The following is a 17,818-nucleotide window of genomic DNA, read 5'->3' as shown; positions in this document are numbered from 1 at the left end:
AAAAACGGTAACACTCTTTCTCATAAAAAAAAGCAAAACTAAGTAAACCAATAAATAAAAACCAACAAAAAACGAGGCGTTGTGTACGTATGGTAAAACAATTAAATAACTATACTTTACTATAAACCATTATATTCTTACCCGCTCGGTGTACTATATGTTTTAAACATGAATTGCGGACCCATCCATAAACGACGATGCGGACCAGCATGAGTTATTATCTCAACATGCGACAACCACCGATCATCGTGATCCACAGGAGTACTTTCACGTTGATGTGAATGTTGTGAGCGATCATACTCTTGCATCGATCCAGTATTGTGTCTTTTGCCAGAAATATCTTCTTCTATAATTTTGTTTTTTATGAGCCAGTTGTCCAGAGCAAGCGGTGGTTGAATTTCTGCCACAGATGCATTTTCTTGGCGCTGTAGACACCATTGTGCTTTAGCTTCTATCTCTAATTCGATTGCCGTATCATCGCATACTTTCTCCTTTGGCGTCCCTGTTTAGAATATCGTAAAAAAGCAACATTTATTAGTCATTATTTTATTTTTCTTCGGCACAACTAACCGTTGTAGCAAAGCCTGATTGCACCACTAGAGGGCGAGGCTTTCAGTGACTTACAGGGTTTTCCAAGTCAGTGGAACGAAGAATGTAAATGTTGTTATTAGCCGCGTACAAGATGTCAATCCACATCAATCTGATATTTAATTTAGATCATCTTAATTTTAAATTTCTTCAGCATGTTTTTCAACACACCCAAAGCTGAATTGAGTAAGACAGTACTTGTGATGTGTTGTAAATCATGTGTAAAACTGAAATTTTATTATGAAGCAATTACATTATTTTACAGCTGTTGAAAAACATCTTGGAGGCGGTGACTATTTATGTGCACATTCAAAAGTGACTAGAAAACCCCTGTATTGATTACACATAACAGGATAGTCAGTCCTAAGTATGTTGGGCATGACACACGTGTTGTTAAGTCGTACGAGTTGACGACTGTTCCACGAGACCGGCCATTTTTCATTAAATTAGTTAATAATTACTGGTTTAAGGATATGTTGTATCACATAAAATGCACTCGAGACTTTCAAACTGAATTAAAAACAAAATGGAATAAAAACATACTTAGTAATAAAAGAGCGTTAAATAAATACGACACGTATATCTCCCTTCAAAACTTACAACATTTAACCGAGTTACGAGTTTTGGCTTTCACATGATGCATCATTTATCTTAATAGAGGTTAGTTTCATTGGGTCCAGTGATCAGAGTGGCCACTCGAATCGGGATTTAAATTTCCCGGTTTTTTTCCGGTTGTCCCATTTTTTTTTTTTTTTTTTTTGAGTTTTCCCGGTTCACTATGCTTCGTGTACCGGTTTTATCGATACTTCAATTTCAAATTATTATATCGTACGTTTTCAAAAACTGATATCTAGAGGATGGTACATAAGTAAACACGGGCATTACGGGAAAGATGGACACTTGTCATAAAAACTGGATAAAATTTATGAGTGAATTATTCAATCCAATCTGGAGGTGTGACAACACATTTGAGAACCATTTTTGGCATGATTTCTATCAAATTTGTACAAACAAATTTTCGATCGTGCGCTCGTGTGTGGATCTAATTTGGCTACTATGGATCTTAAGCTATTTAAATATGCATTCTTTATATTTTTGGAAGTTTTATATGAGCAAAAAACTGATGAAAAAATGACAAAAAAGCTTTAAAAATATTGCTTTTTGGTGGTTTAGCTTCATGACGCTAACGTGTAAAGACTTTACCCCGTGGCAAATATATTTTTCATCTGCTATCAATTGTTGATTTACAGATGTCATCACACAACCTTAAAAAAGGGTGACCGGAAGTCATGGACCAACCAGCCACTGGAAAAAGCAGACAAATCTGCGAAGAACGGATTTCCTGTCAAACAGCAGCAATGTACAGGCGATGTGTGATTGGGTAACCTTAAAATTGCTAAAGGGGACAAAAATTATCAGTTCTGCTCAAAAATTGGAATCGCTCACTAAATCCACCGTTCAATTCGACACGACCGCAACTTCACGAGATATGAATAACAAAAGACGAGTACAAGGTAGAACGAATAGGCACACCATACCCGAAACGTGCAAGAACCGATATCGGTGAACGTAAGTATTGCACCAGTGCGAATGAGAAGTATAGTACATATATTGCGTACCATATGTGAGAAACGGAAAATGTTGTCCTTACATATTGGTGTGATGTTGCTGGCTTGTGGTAAGTTGGCAAAAAAAATATATAAAACATCCCATTAATTGAAAATGCACTTAGTACGATGGTAAACAGTGATAGCTAAAGTTTGTGAGAATTTCCCGTTTTTTTTTTTTTTTGTTTTTGAGAATTTTCCAGTTTTTCCCGGAAACATAAAATTACCGGCTAGTTCGCGGTTTTCCCGGTTGAGTGGCCACCGTGCACTGATGCAACGTGTGGTACATACCTTCTTACTCGGTATTATTGCTGATTTTGGTACCGGGTTGTTACTCTTTTCGTCTTTATTTAGTTTCTTACTTATTTACCCGGAGCTAAAACCGCTTTCGATTACTGCAGGAGTATGCGAAATCTCTTACGGTCTCGCGCCCCTGTCTATCAATCCGTTATCCCAGCTTTAATAGCGAACAACTTCACCTCATTTGGGTCTACCGCGCCCTCTCTATCCTTGTGGACGATCAAAAATGACTTAACGGGTTGGGTCGTCCGGTTTCATGCATGTAAGATGAACAACCCACCAGAGCCTAGCTAGCTTTATACATAACGTTGCACGACAATGAGATCGCTGTACATCTCGTATAGCTCGTTGCTGTATTGGCTTCTCCATTGTCCTTACTCATGTCCAATAGGAGCCTAACATAACAGGTTGGCTGATAAGTCCCCGGTCTGACACATAGATGGCGCCGCTAGTAGTAAATGCATATTATTTTTATATAGTACCAACCTTCAAATGATTCGTGTCAAAATTTGACGTCTGTATGTCAATTAGTTTGTCAGACAGAGCGTCTTTTGTCAAGCAACTTTTGTTATTTTGTTGTTCCACCAAGACAACGCACCGTGCCACAAGTCATTGAGAACGATGGCAAAAATTCATGAATTGGGCTTCGAATTGCTTCCCCACCCACCGTATTCTCCAGATCTAGCCCCCAGCGACTTTTTCTTGTTATCATGTAGTAAGTTCGGAAGTTAGTTACGGTCGCCATGTAATGTGATAAGCGTACATGCGGTACATACTGCACGTCGCGGTAGGTCAGTTTTTACTGACATGAGCCGAAGGTGGAATGACACTTTGTTCGAAGTGGACTTTTCAACTCTTGATCGTCCAGGCGATCATAGAAACCCAGAAGGGGTTTCCCTTACAGAAAACGTTGGAGTTTAGAAGAAGCCTTACGTTGGGTAGAGGGACATAACTAAACTCTTGAAATAAGTTGGAAGGCAAAGTATTAGGAAGCGTAACGTCCTATCTTGACAGTCCGAACGAATCTGACTTGCTACAGCCACAGCCACGGAATTGGTTTCATTTATACTCAATAAGTTTCGTACATTTGGTTTTGGAATGTGTTTTTGTCCTAATTAAAGGTTATTGATATGAGGTGCAATTTATACTTTGTATCGGAGTGAGGTGTCTGTCATCATGTGCCTATGCTGCGCTTTTAGTGTTTTTACGAAGGTTCTGGAAAGTATAAACTGTTCTAGCTAAAGAACGAGTGCGTTCTGTAGATCTTTGCCTACACTGCGCTTTTAGCAATAAGTTGCTATGCGTTCTCTGATTGTCCATTTTGCCGCAGTAACGCTTGAATTGCTTATGTTGCGCGTTTCGATTGTTTTCGATAAATGTGTCTCCATGGTTTTTTCTATGGACGGTATGGTCTGGGTATGTTGCTATGGTGTGGATTCCACGCAAACAATGAGACCCCAAATTTTGAGTGATTCAGGCCGAGGGGTATGAGGAAGCTTGAGGAAGCAAGGAGAAACGCGCTGCGATGAGAGTTCGCATTCTGTTTTACACGCGCGCTTCACTAACGCCAATACAAATACCGTGCTTTAACGAGCCGTCTGTGAATGTGTGTGTCTTCTTTCAGCGAGCTCACCAACTTGGATCTGCTCGTCACATCGTGTTGTCTCGCTTACACTACAGCATCGAACCATCGCTCCGTATGTCCCCCCCCCCCTCCTACGCGTACAAAACCATCAGTACAGCGCGACGCTTTGCCGGAGATGGTTGTGCGTGTTTTGTTCTAAGTCCCGCGCGCAGTGTTTGTGCGTTGGTGCGCATTTCGTTGAAAGTCTCGTGCGCCGGTGAGTTTTGATGAAGTGTGAAGTGAACAGTGTGTACAGACGCACATGCAGTGCATGCATCGACAGGTAAGAATTTGCTGAACAGAGGCAACGCAGATTGTCGACAAGTTTCCCGCAGCCTGGCTCCCGGTACTTTACAGTATGACGTCATTCGTGAGTATGAAGGATTCTACATGTGTTGTGAAAGTGTAATTTATGTTTCAATAAAGTTTTTAATGTAACCAAAAATGACCGTGTTTGTATTTGTTGTTAGAATAAGTGCGTGTTTGCAATCGTGTCTATGCATGAAAGAAAACGAGAAACGAAAGAAACAACTATCTTTACATGTGTTCGTAGCATGGCTCGAAAGAACACAAACACATTGAGAACTGCAGAGCGCACCGTGCGTTACGGGTGGGGAGGGGGAGGGCTCGCGCGAGGGTGTAACTCATTCGTCGAAGAGACACTGTATTTCGACAGCGTAACTCAAATCACTCAAAAAATACACGCATTTTGCCGTACGGGAACTGCTAACGGCCACGCAAACAATGAGACCCCAAATTTTGAGTGATTCAGGCCGAGGGGTATGAGGAAGCTTGAGGAAGCACGGAGAAACGCGCTGCGATGAGAGTTCGCATTCTGTTTTACACGCGCGCTTCACTAACGCCAATACAAATACCGTGCTTTGACGAGCCGTCTGTGAATGTGTGTGTGTCTTCTTTCAGCGAGCTCAACTTGGAGCTGCTCGTCACATCGTGTTGTCTCGCTTACACTACAGCATCGAACCATCGCTCCGTATGTCCCCCCCCTCCTACGCGTACAAAACCACCAGTACAGCGCGACGCTTTGACGGAGATGGTTGTGCGCGTTTTGTTCTCCCGCGCGCAGTGTTTGTGCGTTGATGCGCATTTAGTTATAAGTCTCGTGCGCCGGTGTGTTTTGGTGAAGTGTGCAGTGAATAAACAGTGTGCACAGACGCACATGCAGTGCGTGGATAGACAGGTAAGAATTTGCTGAACAGAGGCAACGCAGATTGTCGACAAGTTTCCCGCAGCCTGGCTCGACCCGGTATGACGTCATTCATGAGTATGAAGGATTCTAAATGTGTACTTTAATGTGTACTTTATGTTTCAATAAAGTGTTTAATGTAATAAAAATGACAGTGTTTGTGTTTAGTTTTAGAATAAGTGCATGAAAGAAAACGAAAAACGAAAGAAACAACTATCTTTACATGTGTTGGTAGCATGGCTCGAAAGAACACAAACACATTGAGAACTGCAGAGCGCACCGTGCGTTACGGGTGGGGAGGGGGAGGGCTCGCGCGAGGGTGTAACTCATTCGTCGAAGGGGCACTGTATTTCGACAGCGTAACTCAAATCACTCAAAAAATACACTCATTTTGCCGGACGGGGGGGGACGGTACTCAAATCACTCAAAAAATACACTCATTTTGCCGGACGCGATTTGAGTACCGCCCTTCGTTAGCAGTTCCCGTCCGGCAAAATGAGTGTATTTTTTGAGTGATTTGAGTGACGCTGTCAAAATACAGTGTCTCTTCGACGAATGAGTTACACCCCCGCGCGAGCCCTCCCCACCCGTAACGCACGGTGCGCTCTGCAGTTCTCAATGTGTTTGTGTTCTTTCCAGTCATGCTACCAACACATCAAAAGCTTCTTGTTTTTCGCTTTCTTTCATGCACTTATTCTAAAACTAAACACAAACACTGTCATTTTTTATTACATTAAACACTTTATTGAAACATAAAGTACACATTTAGAATCCTTCATACTCACGAATGACGTCATACCGGGTCGAGCCAGGCTGCGGGAAACTTGTCGACAATCTGCGTTGACTCTGTTCAGCAAATTCTTACCTGTCTATTACCGCACTGCATGTGCGTCTGTGCACACTGTTTATTCACTTCACACTTTATCAAAACACACCGGCGCACGAGACTTAGACGAAATGCGCACCAACGCACAAACACTGCGCGCGGGACTTAGAACAAAACACGCACAACCATCTCCGGCAAAGCGTCGCGCTGTACTGGTGGTGTTGTACTCGTAGGAGGGGGGGGACATACGGAGCGATGGTTCGATGCTGTAGTGTAAGCGAGACAACACGATGTGACGAGCAGATCCAAGTTGGCGAGCTCGCTGAAAGAAGACACACACATTCACAGACGGCTCGTCAAAGCACGGTATTTGTATTGGCGTTAGTGAAGCGCGCGTGTAAAACAGAATGCGAACTCTCACCGCAGCGCGTTTCTCCTTGCTTCCTCAAGCTTCCTCATACCCCTCGGCCTGAATCACTCAAAATTTGGGGTCTCATTGTTTGCGTGGGAATGTGTTGCAATAGTGTGATTTGGCTTTCCGAAGTGTGTTACAATTTGTCTATAGCTGATAGTGTGTGTCCAAAGGATACTCGCAGCGAAAAAATTTGGCTGCAATGAAGAGGTGGTCACCGAAACTGAGGCCTATTTTGAGGCAAAACCGAAGGAGTACTACCAAAATGGTATCAAAAAATTGGAAGGTCGTTATAATCGTTGTATCGCTCTTGAAGGGAACTATGTTGAATAATAGAAACGAATTTTGACAAAAAAAATTGTTTTTCTTTGTTAGACCGGGGACTTATCAGCCAACCTGTTACGTAGCGTGCGCGCCAACATTTTAAGAGTGCGCGGAGAGTGTATGAGGGGGTGGGAAGGTGAGATACAGAGACAAATTTCGCTGCACATTAACACATACATTCTCACTGCACGGGTTGAACTACGAATACTCAATTCTGAGAGAATATACTCGAGCGCTCGTAAGCAGAGCAGATGAGTGCAAGCAAGCATGTATAGAGGATAGAGTGACAAAAACGAATATTTTGCTCCAAGCTTTCTATGTTTGTCCCAATGGGTACAGATTTTCAGTATTTCGCGGGCCGCAAAGTTGAGAATAAAAAATATACCTCAATATTTATAAAAAATACTGTACTCCTCGCTTCAAATCTGGAATCGTTTCTTATTTAAAAGTTTGCGATACTATTTTTCATTGTGCTTTTTTTAATTTTATTTGAAAAAAATGTTTTCTCACACGGCAGTTCTGTTAGAAAATATCGCTCAACCCTTCTTTTTCACTAAGGTAGGGGAAATCTAGCTGTATGTTGCGAATCTTTTTATAAGCAATCCGAGCTATCCATCGCAGCAGCTATCCGATAACAAAAATATTTGCTTGCAATTTTTTTACAGATCAAGAGAAAAATTGTTATAAAACGTGTTTAAGCATTATTTTTCGCTAATTTCCAAGTTCCTAGTGATCTGGTGGTATATTCATTTCTTTTAACAAGAACCCGTATTTTACGAATATTTTTTTTTAAATAACGATAATTTTATCTGACGAAGATTCGTGGTGTGTGATCCCATAAAGATCGGCAAATCTTTTTTTGACACTTGAAGGGAGAGGATTCGCGAATTGAGGTATGGACTGTGTGAGCAAATCTATTAATAAGCTTTGTACTGCAAGGCTTCGGCATTTCTATTATTTTAATCCTTAATTTGAATCCTTTAGGCTTAAGCGTAATCATATCATTTTGGTTTTGATTTTTGGGGAGGTTGGAAAGCAATACATTAATTCGTCTTGCACAATATGAGGTACAAATAGTTCCAATTTGGCTTTTTTCTATTTGGCGTAACGTCCTACGCGGACATGCTGGCCTATACAGGCTTTCGAGACTTAATTCATTACCACGCAGCCGGATAGTTAATCCTTGCTACGGGGGGACGGTCCATTTTATGATTGAACCGATGACGGGCATGTTATTGAGTCGTTCGAAATTGACGACTGTACCACGGGACTGCCCCCCAACTTGGCTACAATCATTTTTATAAGCATTTATGGTGGTATGATTATGAAAAAAAAAAACAGAAGTGGCTCCAATCGAACATCAAAGATGTAACATTCTATGATCGGAGCCAGATCCGTTCGGAGAAATTCGGAGCCAAATGAATCCTTTACTCGGCAGTCGGGGGACATTGAGATCGTCAAATTCGATGGGACCGACGGGATCCATTTCTCACATGCAGACTAGCCGCTCCGTGCGACAACCGATGACTCTAACGGTTCCGAATGACTCTAAACGGCTCTATAGGCTTCGGACAGCACCGAACGGAACTGTTGGTTTGATTTTGGCCGGATTCGGAGTCGGAATAGCTAAAATCGGAAATGGTTTTAAATTTAATTCAGAATTTGATACGATACGATATCAATCAATAATTTGATCTATACGATTGTGTAGAATAAGTTTATGAGATGTTATGGGTACATTCATGTAAGTTTAGGAAAATATACCAAAAAAGGATTGTTCTTCTCTGGAAAATTTAATACACTTCGACAAATAGTAACAACAGATTTTTACTTTGCAATGCTTTTAGCAATTTTCAAAAAATTCTCGCGGGCCGCATTCAGAATCGACGCGGACCGCCAGTTTGACATACCTGGCCTACAGTAAAGGCATTTTCATATTATAAACAGGACAACATATTTCTTTCAAATTTAGTTTCTTATTTATGCGCAGAGATGGCCAGTGCCTCAATTCATGTTCATCCATGTTTTATATAGTATAATACAGTTTTTTTACTGTATTTTGCCGCAACAAGTTTTGATGGTTCCGAAAGCGCTTACAGACACCATGAAATGTCAAAAAGCACGGTGGATTGATAAGATTTTACACACCAATACCGATGCCAAATGTTTCAAATTAATCCTGTAAGCCGAAATCTCACCTGAAATTTCACCAGGGTATCTGTAAGCTCCAAGCAAATCATCGAGCCTTGCAATGTCAGTCATTTGTTTTACTGATTTTCAGTAAAATACGTATAATTGAAATGCATTCAGAAAATTATTTCACTGAAAATCAGTAACAACATAACATTAATGATGAAAATCAGTAAGATGTTCTATTACTGAACCGTTTCAGTAAAAAACTTTACTGAAGCCGGATGAGAAAATTTGCTGTGTACGATGCCATGAGCTCTTTTGGAATCCCAGCCAAACTGATAAGGCTAGTAATAATAACTATGACCAACGTCAATTTCCAGGGCAGGGTGGATGGAGAACACTCAGGGCCTTTTGCTACCAACAAAGGTCTGCGTCAGGGGGACGGGCATATCTGTTTCCTATTTATCTTGGCGCTAGAGAGGGCTATCCGTGACTTGTGGGGGGAGACTATCTTCTATAAGTCAATCCAAATCCTGACATACGCTGATGATATACACATCATTGGTCTGTGGCAATCCTATGTAGCAGAAGCTCGCCAAGCGATCGTGCAGGTGGCAGAGAACCTCGGATTGCAGATAAACGAAGCTAAGACCAAACTGATGGTGGCAACATTAGCGGCTTTAACAATAAATAATTCAAACCTACATAGGCGTAACGTACAGATAAGTGAACGCACTTTTGAAGTCGTCTCAAAATTCACTTATCTTGGATCAGAGGTCAGTAACGACAATATTGTGAAACAGAGTGGCGCGCAAGGATGCTGGCTTCCATCCGGTAATTCTACAACCTGAAAAATCAACTAACATCAAGAACGAAACCCTCTTAGGCGTGTTCGAGAGGAAGATGCTTAGAAGGATACTTGGCCCCGTATGTGTGGAAGGACAATGGAGGAGCCGCTATAATGACGAGCTATACGGGATGTACGGCGACCTAACTGTCGTGCAGCGTATCAAGCTCGCCAGGCTCCAGTGGGCTGGCCATGTTGTACGCATGGAAACGGACGACCCAGCCCGTAAAGTCATTTAGGCCGTCCACAAGGACAGAGGAGGCGTGGTAGGCCCAAATTGAGGTGGCAAGATGGCGTGGAGGCGTCCGCCATTAAGGCCGGGATAACGGACCGGCAGACGAAGGCGCGAGACCGTGAGCGGCTTCGGACACTTCTAAGGCAGGCCAGGACCGCAAAGCGGTTGTAGCGCCGGATAAGTGAGTAAGATACGCAAAATGATGGAGATTCAATTATTGAGGAAGAAAGATCAAGTGGTACATTTGCTATATTACCGTGCATTTAATTTTATTATTCAGGAGGAACGGTCCAAAAAGGCCGTATTGCTACCGTCTATTTAAAGCAGTTTGGGAAATAAATCAGAAGTCTTAATAAAAAATGATTGTGACACAAATAACAAGATAAATTTTTATGAAATAAATATTGGTGACAATAGATTTATTGAAAACGTTAGGCCAAAAACAGAATGAAACACAATCAAGAAACAGGTTGGCTGATAAGTCCCCGGTCTAACAAAGAAAAAACATTTTTTTATCAAAATTCGTTTTATTATTCAACATGGAACTATGTTCAAGAACTTCAAGAGCGATACAACGATTATAACAACCTTCCAATTTTTTGATACCATTTTGGTAGTACTCCTTCGGTTTTGCCTCAAAATAGGCCTCAGTTTCGGCGACCACCTCTTCATTGCAGCCAATTTTTTTCGCTGCGAGCATCCTTTTGAGGTCTGAGAACAAGAAAAAATCGCTGAGGGCCAGATCTGGAGAATACGGTGGGTGGGGAAGCAATTCGAAGCCCAATTCATGAATTTTTGCCATCGTTCTCAATGACTTGTGGCACGGTACGTTGTCTTGGTGGAACAACAAAATAACAAAAGTTGCTTGACAAAAGACGCTCTGTCTGACAAACTAATTGACATACAGACGTCAAATTTTGACACGAATCATTTGAAGGTTGGTACTATATAAAAATAATATGCATTTAATACTAGCGGCGCCATCTATGTGTCAGACCGGGGACTTATCAGCCAACATGTTATATTCAAATATTTGAATTAGAATCAATCCAAAACTTATTGAGAGATATTCCAGAGTTTCTATATTTGAATAAAGATAAGTTGTAAGTCACACATAGAATAAAAAATAAAATTAAGACCGCCAACAACGTCCCGATCCATACTAAATCCAATAAATATTCTCAAGTATTTGAAACTAAAGTACTGATACACTAAAGCAAGCGAAGAAAATGCTCCGAGATAATATAACTCGTGAATCAATAGCCGGCATCGCGAATAAATGAACACATTTTAACAGTCGTTTAAAGTTCATTTTGGTTTAACCGAGTTCATTTGTTGTTCATTCCTGTTAAAATAAACGACCGTCAAAACAGTTAACGACTGCTCGATATCGCATATAGGCAAACACGGGGAAAAAATCGAGCAGTATAAATAAACGACTGTTAATTTGTATCGCATACGCTCTTGACAGTCGTTTGTTTAACGGCGGCATAGGACCAGTCGTTAAAATTAACAAATGAACTCAATGCGTTCGCGATGCCAAATTCTAGCAATTTTTAACGACTCTGGTTAATTTTTAACGACTGTTAATTTTAAACCAATTCTTTCGCGATACCAGCTAATATCTCCCAACACTTCTCCCGTATGGATTGTACCAAAAGAGAGGATACAACAGGTCTAAAGAAATATCATTCGGTCATCGATTATAGATCGCTAACTGGAAAAAACCATTTCAGACAAATACCCCAATCTTGATATTACTGAAATTTTAGATATATTAGGGAAGGTTTCGTACTTCTCGCCTTTAGATATAGTAGCAAGATTTCATCAAGTGCAGTTAGAGGAGGACGATGTAGAGAAAACGACATTTGCTGTTAGTTCAGGGAAATACGAATTTACAAGGATGGTTTTTGGACTTCAAAATGCACCATCAACGTTTCAAAGGGTTATGGATACAATGCTAAGATAACAAAGAGGATCTTGTTGTCTCGTCTACATGTACAACATCCTAATTTTTATGTTACATGTTACTAAAATTATTAATAATTTATGTTATTAAAAGATACAATGTTAAAAATCCAAATCGAGAATTTTTTTTCAGAAAAAAATTCAACTCCAAGTCATCACAGTAACAGAAGAAGAGGTAAAACCTAATATGATATGATGATCGTACATACGTCACAACTGGACATCGAGTACCGTCGCGGTAAGCCAGTTTTGAATGACATAAGCCGATGTGGAACAAACTGTTCTTAGCGGACTGAATGAACTCGGCATTTGATCGTCCAAGCAATCATGGAAACTCCGAAGGGGTTTCCCTTAGGCGTCATCCATCAATTATGTAACGCTAATAGAGGAAGAGGGGAAGTTTAAGTTTTGTTACGTAACGCAATATAAAATGTAGATTTTTTTATTTTTTGATAAGTTGTTGTGAAGTAAAAAAGCAAGAATTCTTCTTGGCGACTTCACAACCTACGCGGTTATGCCGGTCTAAAAAAGATCTCGCTACTTTTTATGTATTACTCAGCCGAATAGTCCGTCCTTTGGTTCGTCGAATTTTGTCACCACGGACGTACGGACGGAAAAACTTAATACAGGATTTTCGCAGTAACGTTACATTCCGTTACTGCAACGACCACAGTGTCGTTTCGTTCCACTCGATTATACAGGAGGGCATTTGTTGAATTTTTTGGGAAAATACACGCGATTGGAAGCAAATGGTAAAAGAATCAGCTGTAACGCTTAACACTGGTGTAGTTCCTATCTAAGTCCATACAAACCCAATTCTGACAATGCGGAACATATTAAACATTACATATTATGTGAAATATAATACTCAATTTGATGATGATATAACTACGTAAGCCACAGAAACATTTATGGAAACATGGACATATTTATAGAGGACCAGGCAGATGGCTGAATGAAAAACGCTTCTGATGATAGTGATGCAAGAACATTGCAACCCTTGCTGAGGATCCGATTATCAGAATCTTTTTGAATTTGATTACTGCATGGGACATCTTCTCTTTATATAAAATACAGGGTTTTCCAGGAATTCGTACAGCTGTGGGACACTTTATTGGCTCCTCCTTCCATGAAATAAACACAATGTAATGGGAATTGGATTCTTTGCTGGACAAATACAAGAGGAATTTTCATGGAACCTGTCCAAAAAAGGTGCCATAGAGCCCAATTTCCAACATATGAAGTTCACTTCAATCTTCCTTCGGCTTAACTCTAGGTTTTTACCCACACCATGTTAAAAAAATCCCTGCTCTTTGCCCGTAGGGTACAGTTTGTTACACTAGGGGGAAGGGGTAGAAAATTTGCAATTTTTGCGTTACGTAATTGATGGATGACGCCTTACCGGAAACGTTGAAGTTTAGAAGCCTTACCTTTGGTAGGAGGTCATAATTAAACTTTTGAAATAAGTTAGAAGTAGTGCTGCAAAATGTCATCAGCATCACAAATTTTTCACTAATGAAAACAATGAACATATCCGTGGTAGCTTAATTCATTGCTGATACTAAAAAAAAAGTGAAGGCACAAGCATAATCATGCTTTTTTTCTGGCAGAGAAGTGCTGCCATATGCCACTGTTTCAGTCATCATCACTCATGTCTGAAACGAAGCGAATCAGCTCAAGTACACAGCTGAGATAATCAGAGATAAGACTCAAACAGTTGGTTGGCCAATCACATACTTTATGACATTTTGTTAATCACCCAACTCTTCTATCACTCACTTGGTCACGACATTTTCTGTCGATGATAATCACGACATTCTTGAAATATACTGGGCGTGTGGTCCAAGGCGTCAAAATGAGCATGTTTCTCGCTCTGTCTGCTTTGATTGTCTGTCGGGTCAAACAGAGCGAGAAAACATGCTCATTTTATTTCTTGGAGCCACTCGCACGCACCATGATTACTGGGATGATCACCGACACAAAATATTGCGATCAAGTGACTGACCAAGAGTTGGTTGCACACAATGGTACCAAGCATGTGATGGTCGCATCAACTGTTTAATTCTCACTTCTGATCATCACAGTAGAGCTTGTGACGCTGACATTATTTTGTTTCAGCCGGAATTTCGTCAGTGACATTTTGCACTACAAATCACATTATAAAAAAATCATGACATCATGACCAAGCTTTGGTTGCAAAAATGTCACGAAACATGTATTGGTCACAACAATCGCTTTGAGTATCAACTCTGATTATGATAATTGAATACGTGACGCTGACATGGATTTTGTTTCAGTCAGATTTTTTAACGATATTGACAGTGAAATTTTGCAGCACTGCAAACCAAGATGGATTAAAAATATCAGGTGATGGAAAAAGGTCTTTGAGGGGTCGCCATAGTTGAGGGACTTTACGTCATTTTAAAATCGTTTACCATTGTTTTCAGCACACCAAGCATAGCAAATAGAATAGATTTCTTTGTTACTACGTACATTTTTGTCGGTCTATTGGTTTTATAGAAAAAAATTAATATAATAACAAAAGATTTGATGATTTGTTTAGTCACGAAATTTAAATCATGTGAGTAAGAGATCTAATCCCTTTTAAATTGTCCATGTGTCTCACTGATAACGAGGAATAAATGTGACAATAGGAAAAATAAATGATTTTTTAGTTTTTATCATCAATCGTGTCGAAAACACAATGAATTATACAATAAATTCACGAAATAACAAACTTCAATCTATTTTTTACTGGTTAATAAGAACTCGCAAAGCCCAAAATATATGTTTAAAGTATTCTTCTTCTTCTTTGGCACAACAACCGTTGTCGGTCAAGGCCTGCCTGTACCCACTAGTGAAGTGAGCTTGGCGACTTATTGTTACCATAGCAGGGCAGTCAGTCCTACGTATGGGACACGGTCTATTCGAGGCTTGAACCCATGACGGGCGTGTTGTTAAGTCGTACGAGTTGGCGACTGTACCACCAGACCGGGATGTTTAAAGTATATTCAATCGAAAAAATGTGGTAGATAAATTATATGAAGAAATGAAACAAATGTAAACATAGTTGGAATCCTGGGGACCTTACGTCAAGTGATTATTTTTTTATGGAGACTTTGAGCCAATTGGCCTCATTCGCCTCTTTCGTCAAGTGATAAATTGTCAAAATGCTTTAGATACCACCACCTGATATTTTTAATCCACCTTGCTGCAAACTTACCATTATTGTAATTTTTATAGTAAACATAAATTAAAGTAAAATAAATTCAAACAATCTAGTTGAAAACATCAACATAATTTGGCAAAATCAGACAAAAAAAACGCTTACCTGATGCATGCTTGGGTTCCAGGTCGTACTGAATTAAAGCACCATGTGCTGCCATGATGAACAATGAATCAACTGGTTTGCGCTGTATGCGATGGGCAGGAATGTCACGCAACACACCACCAGGAAGATCGAGCAGCCACGAGCGAGCCTTTGCAAAGGTGGCGCATACACGTAATGGTTTCACAGAATCATCTGATGACGATGAAGAAGAGTTACGCTGTCTCTGATGATTGGCAAGATGTCCGCAGATTGATTTGCTTGATCCTGAGCCATTTGAGACACAGGTTCCGATGTTAGCTCCTACCCCACTTCCTATCAAATTAGTAGATTGTCTCAATTGTGCAAGCGGTTGTACTATAGTTGGATGTGGGAACGGAGGAGAGCGAGGGTTTGAATAAGCCATCGCAGCAGACACATTATTAGAACCAATTGCAGTATCACCCGAGTACGATACGGGACTGCTTGACCGTCCTTCAACCGAGAGTCCTGCTGATCGATGAAATCGGGATAATCTATTCACGACATGAGGAGAGCCATGCGTTCGCACACCTGCTGGTCCACCATATGGTGTTATGGGAAAAACGTGAGTGGTACCGCGGAGCGTGGATACTGCCACCCACCGAGAGTCAAATGAAAATGCAACGTCTTGTACCTTAGCAGAGGTATCTCCGCGATGCAATACATATAGATGATGCACAGCCGCAAGCGACGATCCACTTGGGTGAGGTTGTATTCGGAACACGTGAAAATCATGCCCGCGTTTGTCAGCAGTAAGAAGTAACATACCAGATGCATCAAATTCCAAAGCGATTATTGCTTCGGAATGAGCAATAAAATGAGCAACGATGGGGTCACTACCAGTGACAGTAATTGGCGCACCTGTAGTAGGACTTACGTCCTTGACAGGATGCTTGATATCCAAAACTGTAACAACGCCTGCTTGATTACCCTCGGAAATAATCCCTCCACCGCTTACGATGCCTCCAGCAACTAATCCACTTGTTTCGCTTGCGGAGTTAAAATTACTTCCAGTAACTAAACCTGCGCCAACTCCACCTAAATTGGAACTGCTGCCTCCACCAACCAGATTAGAGCTCAAAGAAGAGCCTAGATGGCTACCAGTAAATCCAGCCGCAACATGTTCGCTGAACTCGCGTAGACCTTTGCCAAAGCTTTTAGCTGCATTCAGAACAGTTGCAGTGTAACTCGTGACACCATCACCTTCGCAGCCTCCACTCGAGCGTTTGGATGGAATTAGGCGCCGCTCCGCGTATGCTATCCAGCGAGACCCTAGCGCAACTGGATTTGGATTAAGTCCCGGGCTTGGGTGACAAGACGTCACTGTAATGCGATCTTCTAATGTACGAGCATCAAAAACGGCTATTCGCTCAGGAAATGTAACTACAATTGAAGAACGATTCGCTAAGATGTCCACAATTATACTTTTGAATTTTATGCTTTTCACTGTTTCGCCGTCCTTAAGGGATATAAAGTTGACTGCACAATACTGGAAATTATCATTGGAAGTAGCCATTCCTGCGCTGGCACCATTCCCATTTGCACCACTATCACAAAGGGCAATTATAGGGCGTTTGTGAGTGAACTGGTCAGTCGGTTCTGTAATCGAATCATGATCACTAGACGTAGGTGTAGGTAGCACGCGCAAACACTTAACACTTCCATTACGCCAAGATAATACTTCCGAAGCTTCCCCATTGGCTGGTACGACCCAAACCTTGAATTAAAAATACACGATTAATCCTAAGCACACAATTTTGAGTAATATTAGTAAGGATCAGTCGGTTGGAATTGTTTTAATACTTTACCTGTACACCAGTGACATAGCCCAATATCAAAAGCAACGGAGGTGCTATTCCACCATCCAGTTCCCAATCGTCACCCAAGGATGGATCACTGATGTCGGCTGCGTTTTCAAAGCGAACCCATAGAATATGATCTTTACTATCACCTAACGGAGCCTGTCCTTGCAATGTAACGTCATTGATAAATCCGGCCACGCTATCTATGATCGATCGGTCGTTGACTGTCTGTGGAGGTACAATTTTGGGCATGCAACGCACCACGTTGATACCGGTTTCACAAGAAGAATTCGTTAAACGGCTTCGTTGGGATTCAGCAGACATTTTTAGATATGGTATCCTACGGAATTTGAAAAGAATTTAATAAAATTAGTAGACGTAGAACAATTTTAATTGTTAGAAATATGTAACACTGGTTAAAATTAGTGCATTAATAGTTACAACCATTTAACTTTTCTTTGTGAAAACCATATATCCAAGGAAATACCCAAATTTGATTAAAAATCCAATTTCATGAACTTCGCTCAGGCCTTCTAACGGCCAAGCTACCGGACGACATCGGACGATGCCATAAATCCGTTAAAGCCAACTGTCAAATC

At 40.8% G+C, this 17,818-nt stretch overlaps 1 protein-coding gene across 11 annotated transcripts in view; it reads right to left on the bottom strand.

Moving 5' to 3' along the window:
* Window positions 1–17,818, bottom strand: part of LOC120905753 (breast carcinoma-amplified sequence 3 homolog) — a 165,624-nt gene that overhangs the window by 132,096 nt on the left and 15,710 nt on the right. For 10 of the 11 annotated variants that reach the window (XM_040316829.1, XM_040316834.1, XM_040316832.1 and 7 more), the window contains exons 2-4: window positions 17,226–17,559; window positions 15,400–17,134; window positions 142–502 (exon numbers count right to left, since the gene is read on the bottom strand). In XM_040316829.1, the coding sequence (XP_040172763.1) occupies window positions 142–502; window positions 15,400–17,134; window positions 17,226–17,543 (2,414 nt within the window). In that variant the 5' untranslated portion in view covers window positions 17,544–17,559. Of the gene's footprint in view, window positions 1–141; window positions 503–624; window positions 1,332–15,399; window positions 17,135–17,225; window positions 17,560–17,818 lie in introns of those variants that run through there. The other variant, XM_040316828.1, reaches the window with a different exon arrangement.

The sequence above is a fragment of the Anopheles arabiensis genome, chromosome X, assembly GCF_016920715.1.
Source record: "Anopheles arabiensis isolate DONGOLA chromosome X, AaraD3, whole genome shotgun sequence".
Taxonomy (NCBI): Eukaryota; Metazoa; Arthropoda; class Insecta; order Diptera; family Culicidae; genus Anopheles; species Anopheles arabiensis.
The sequence above is the reverse complement of the archived record's forward strand: the minus strand, read 5'-3'. Positions and strand labels throughout refer to the sequence as shown.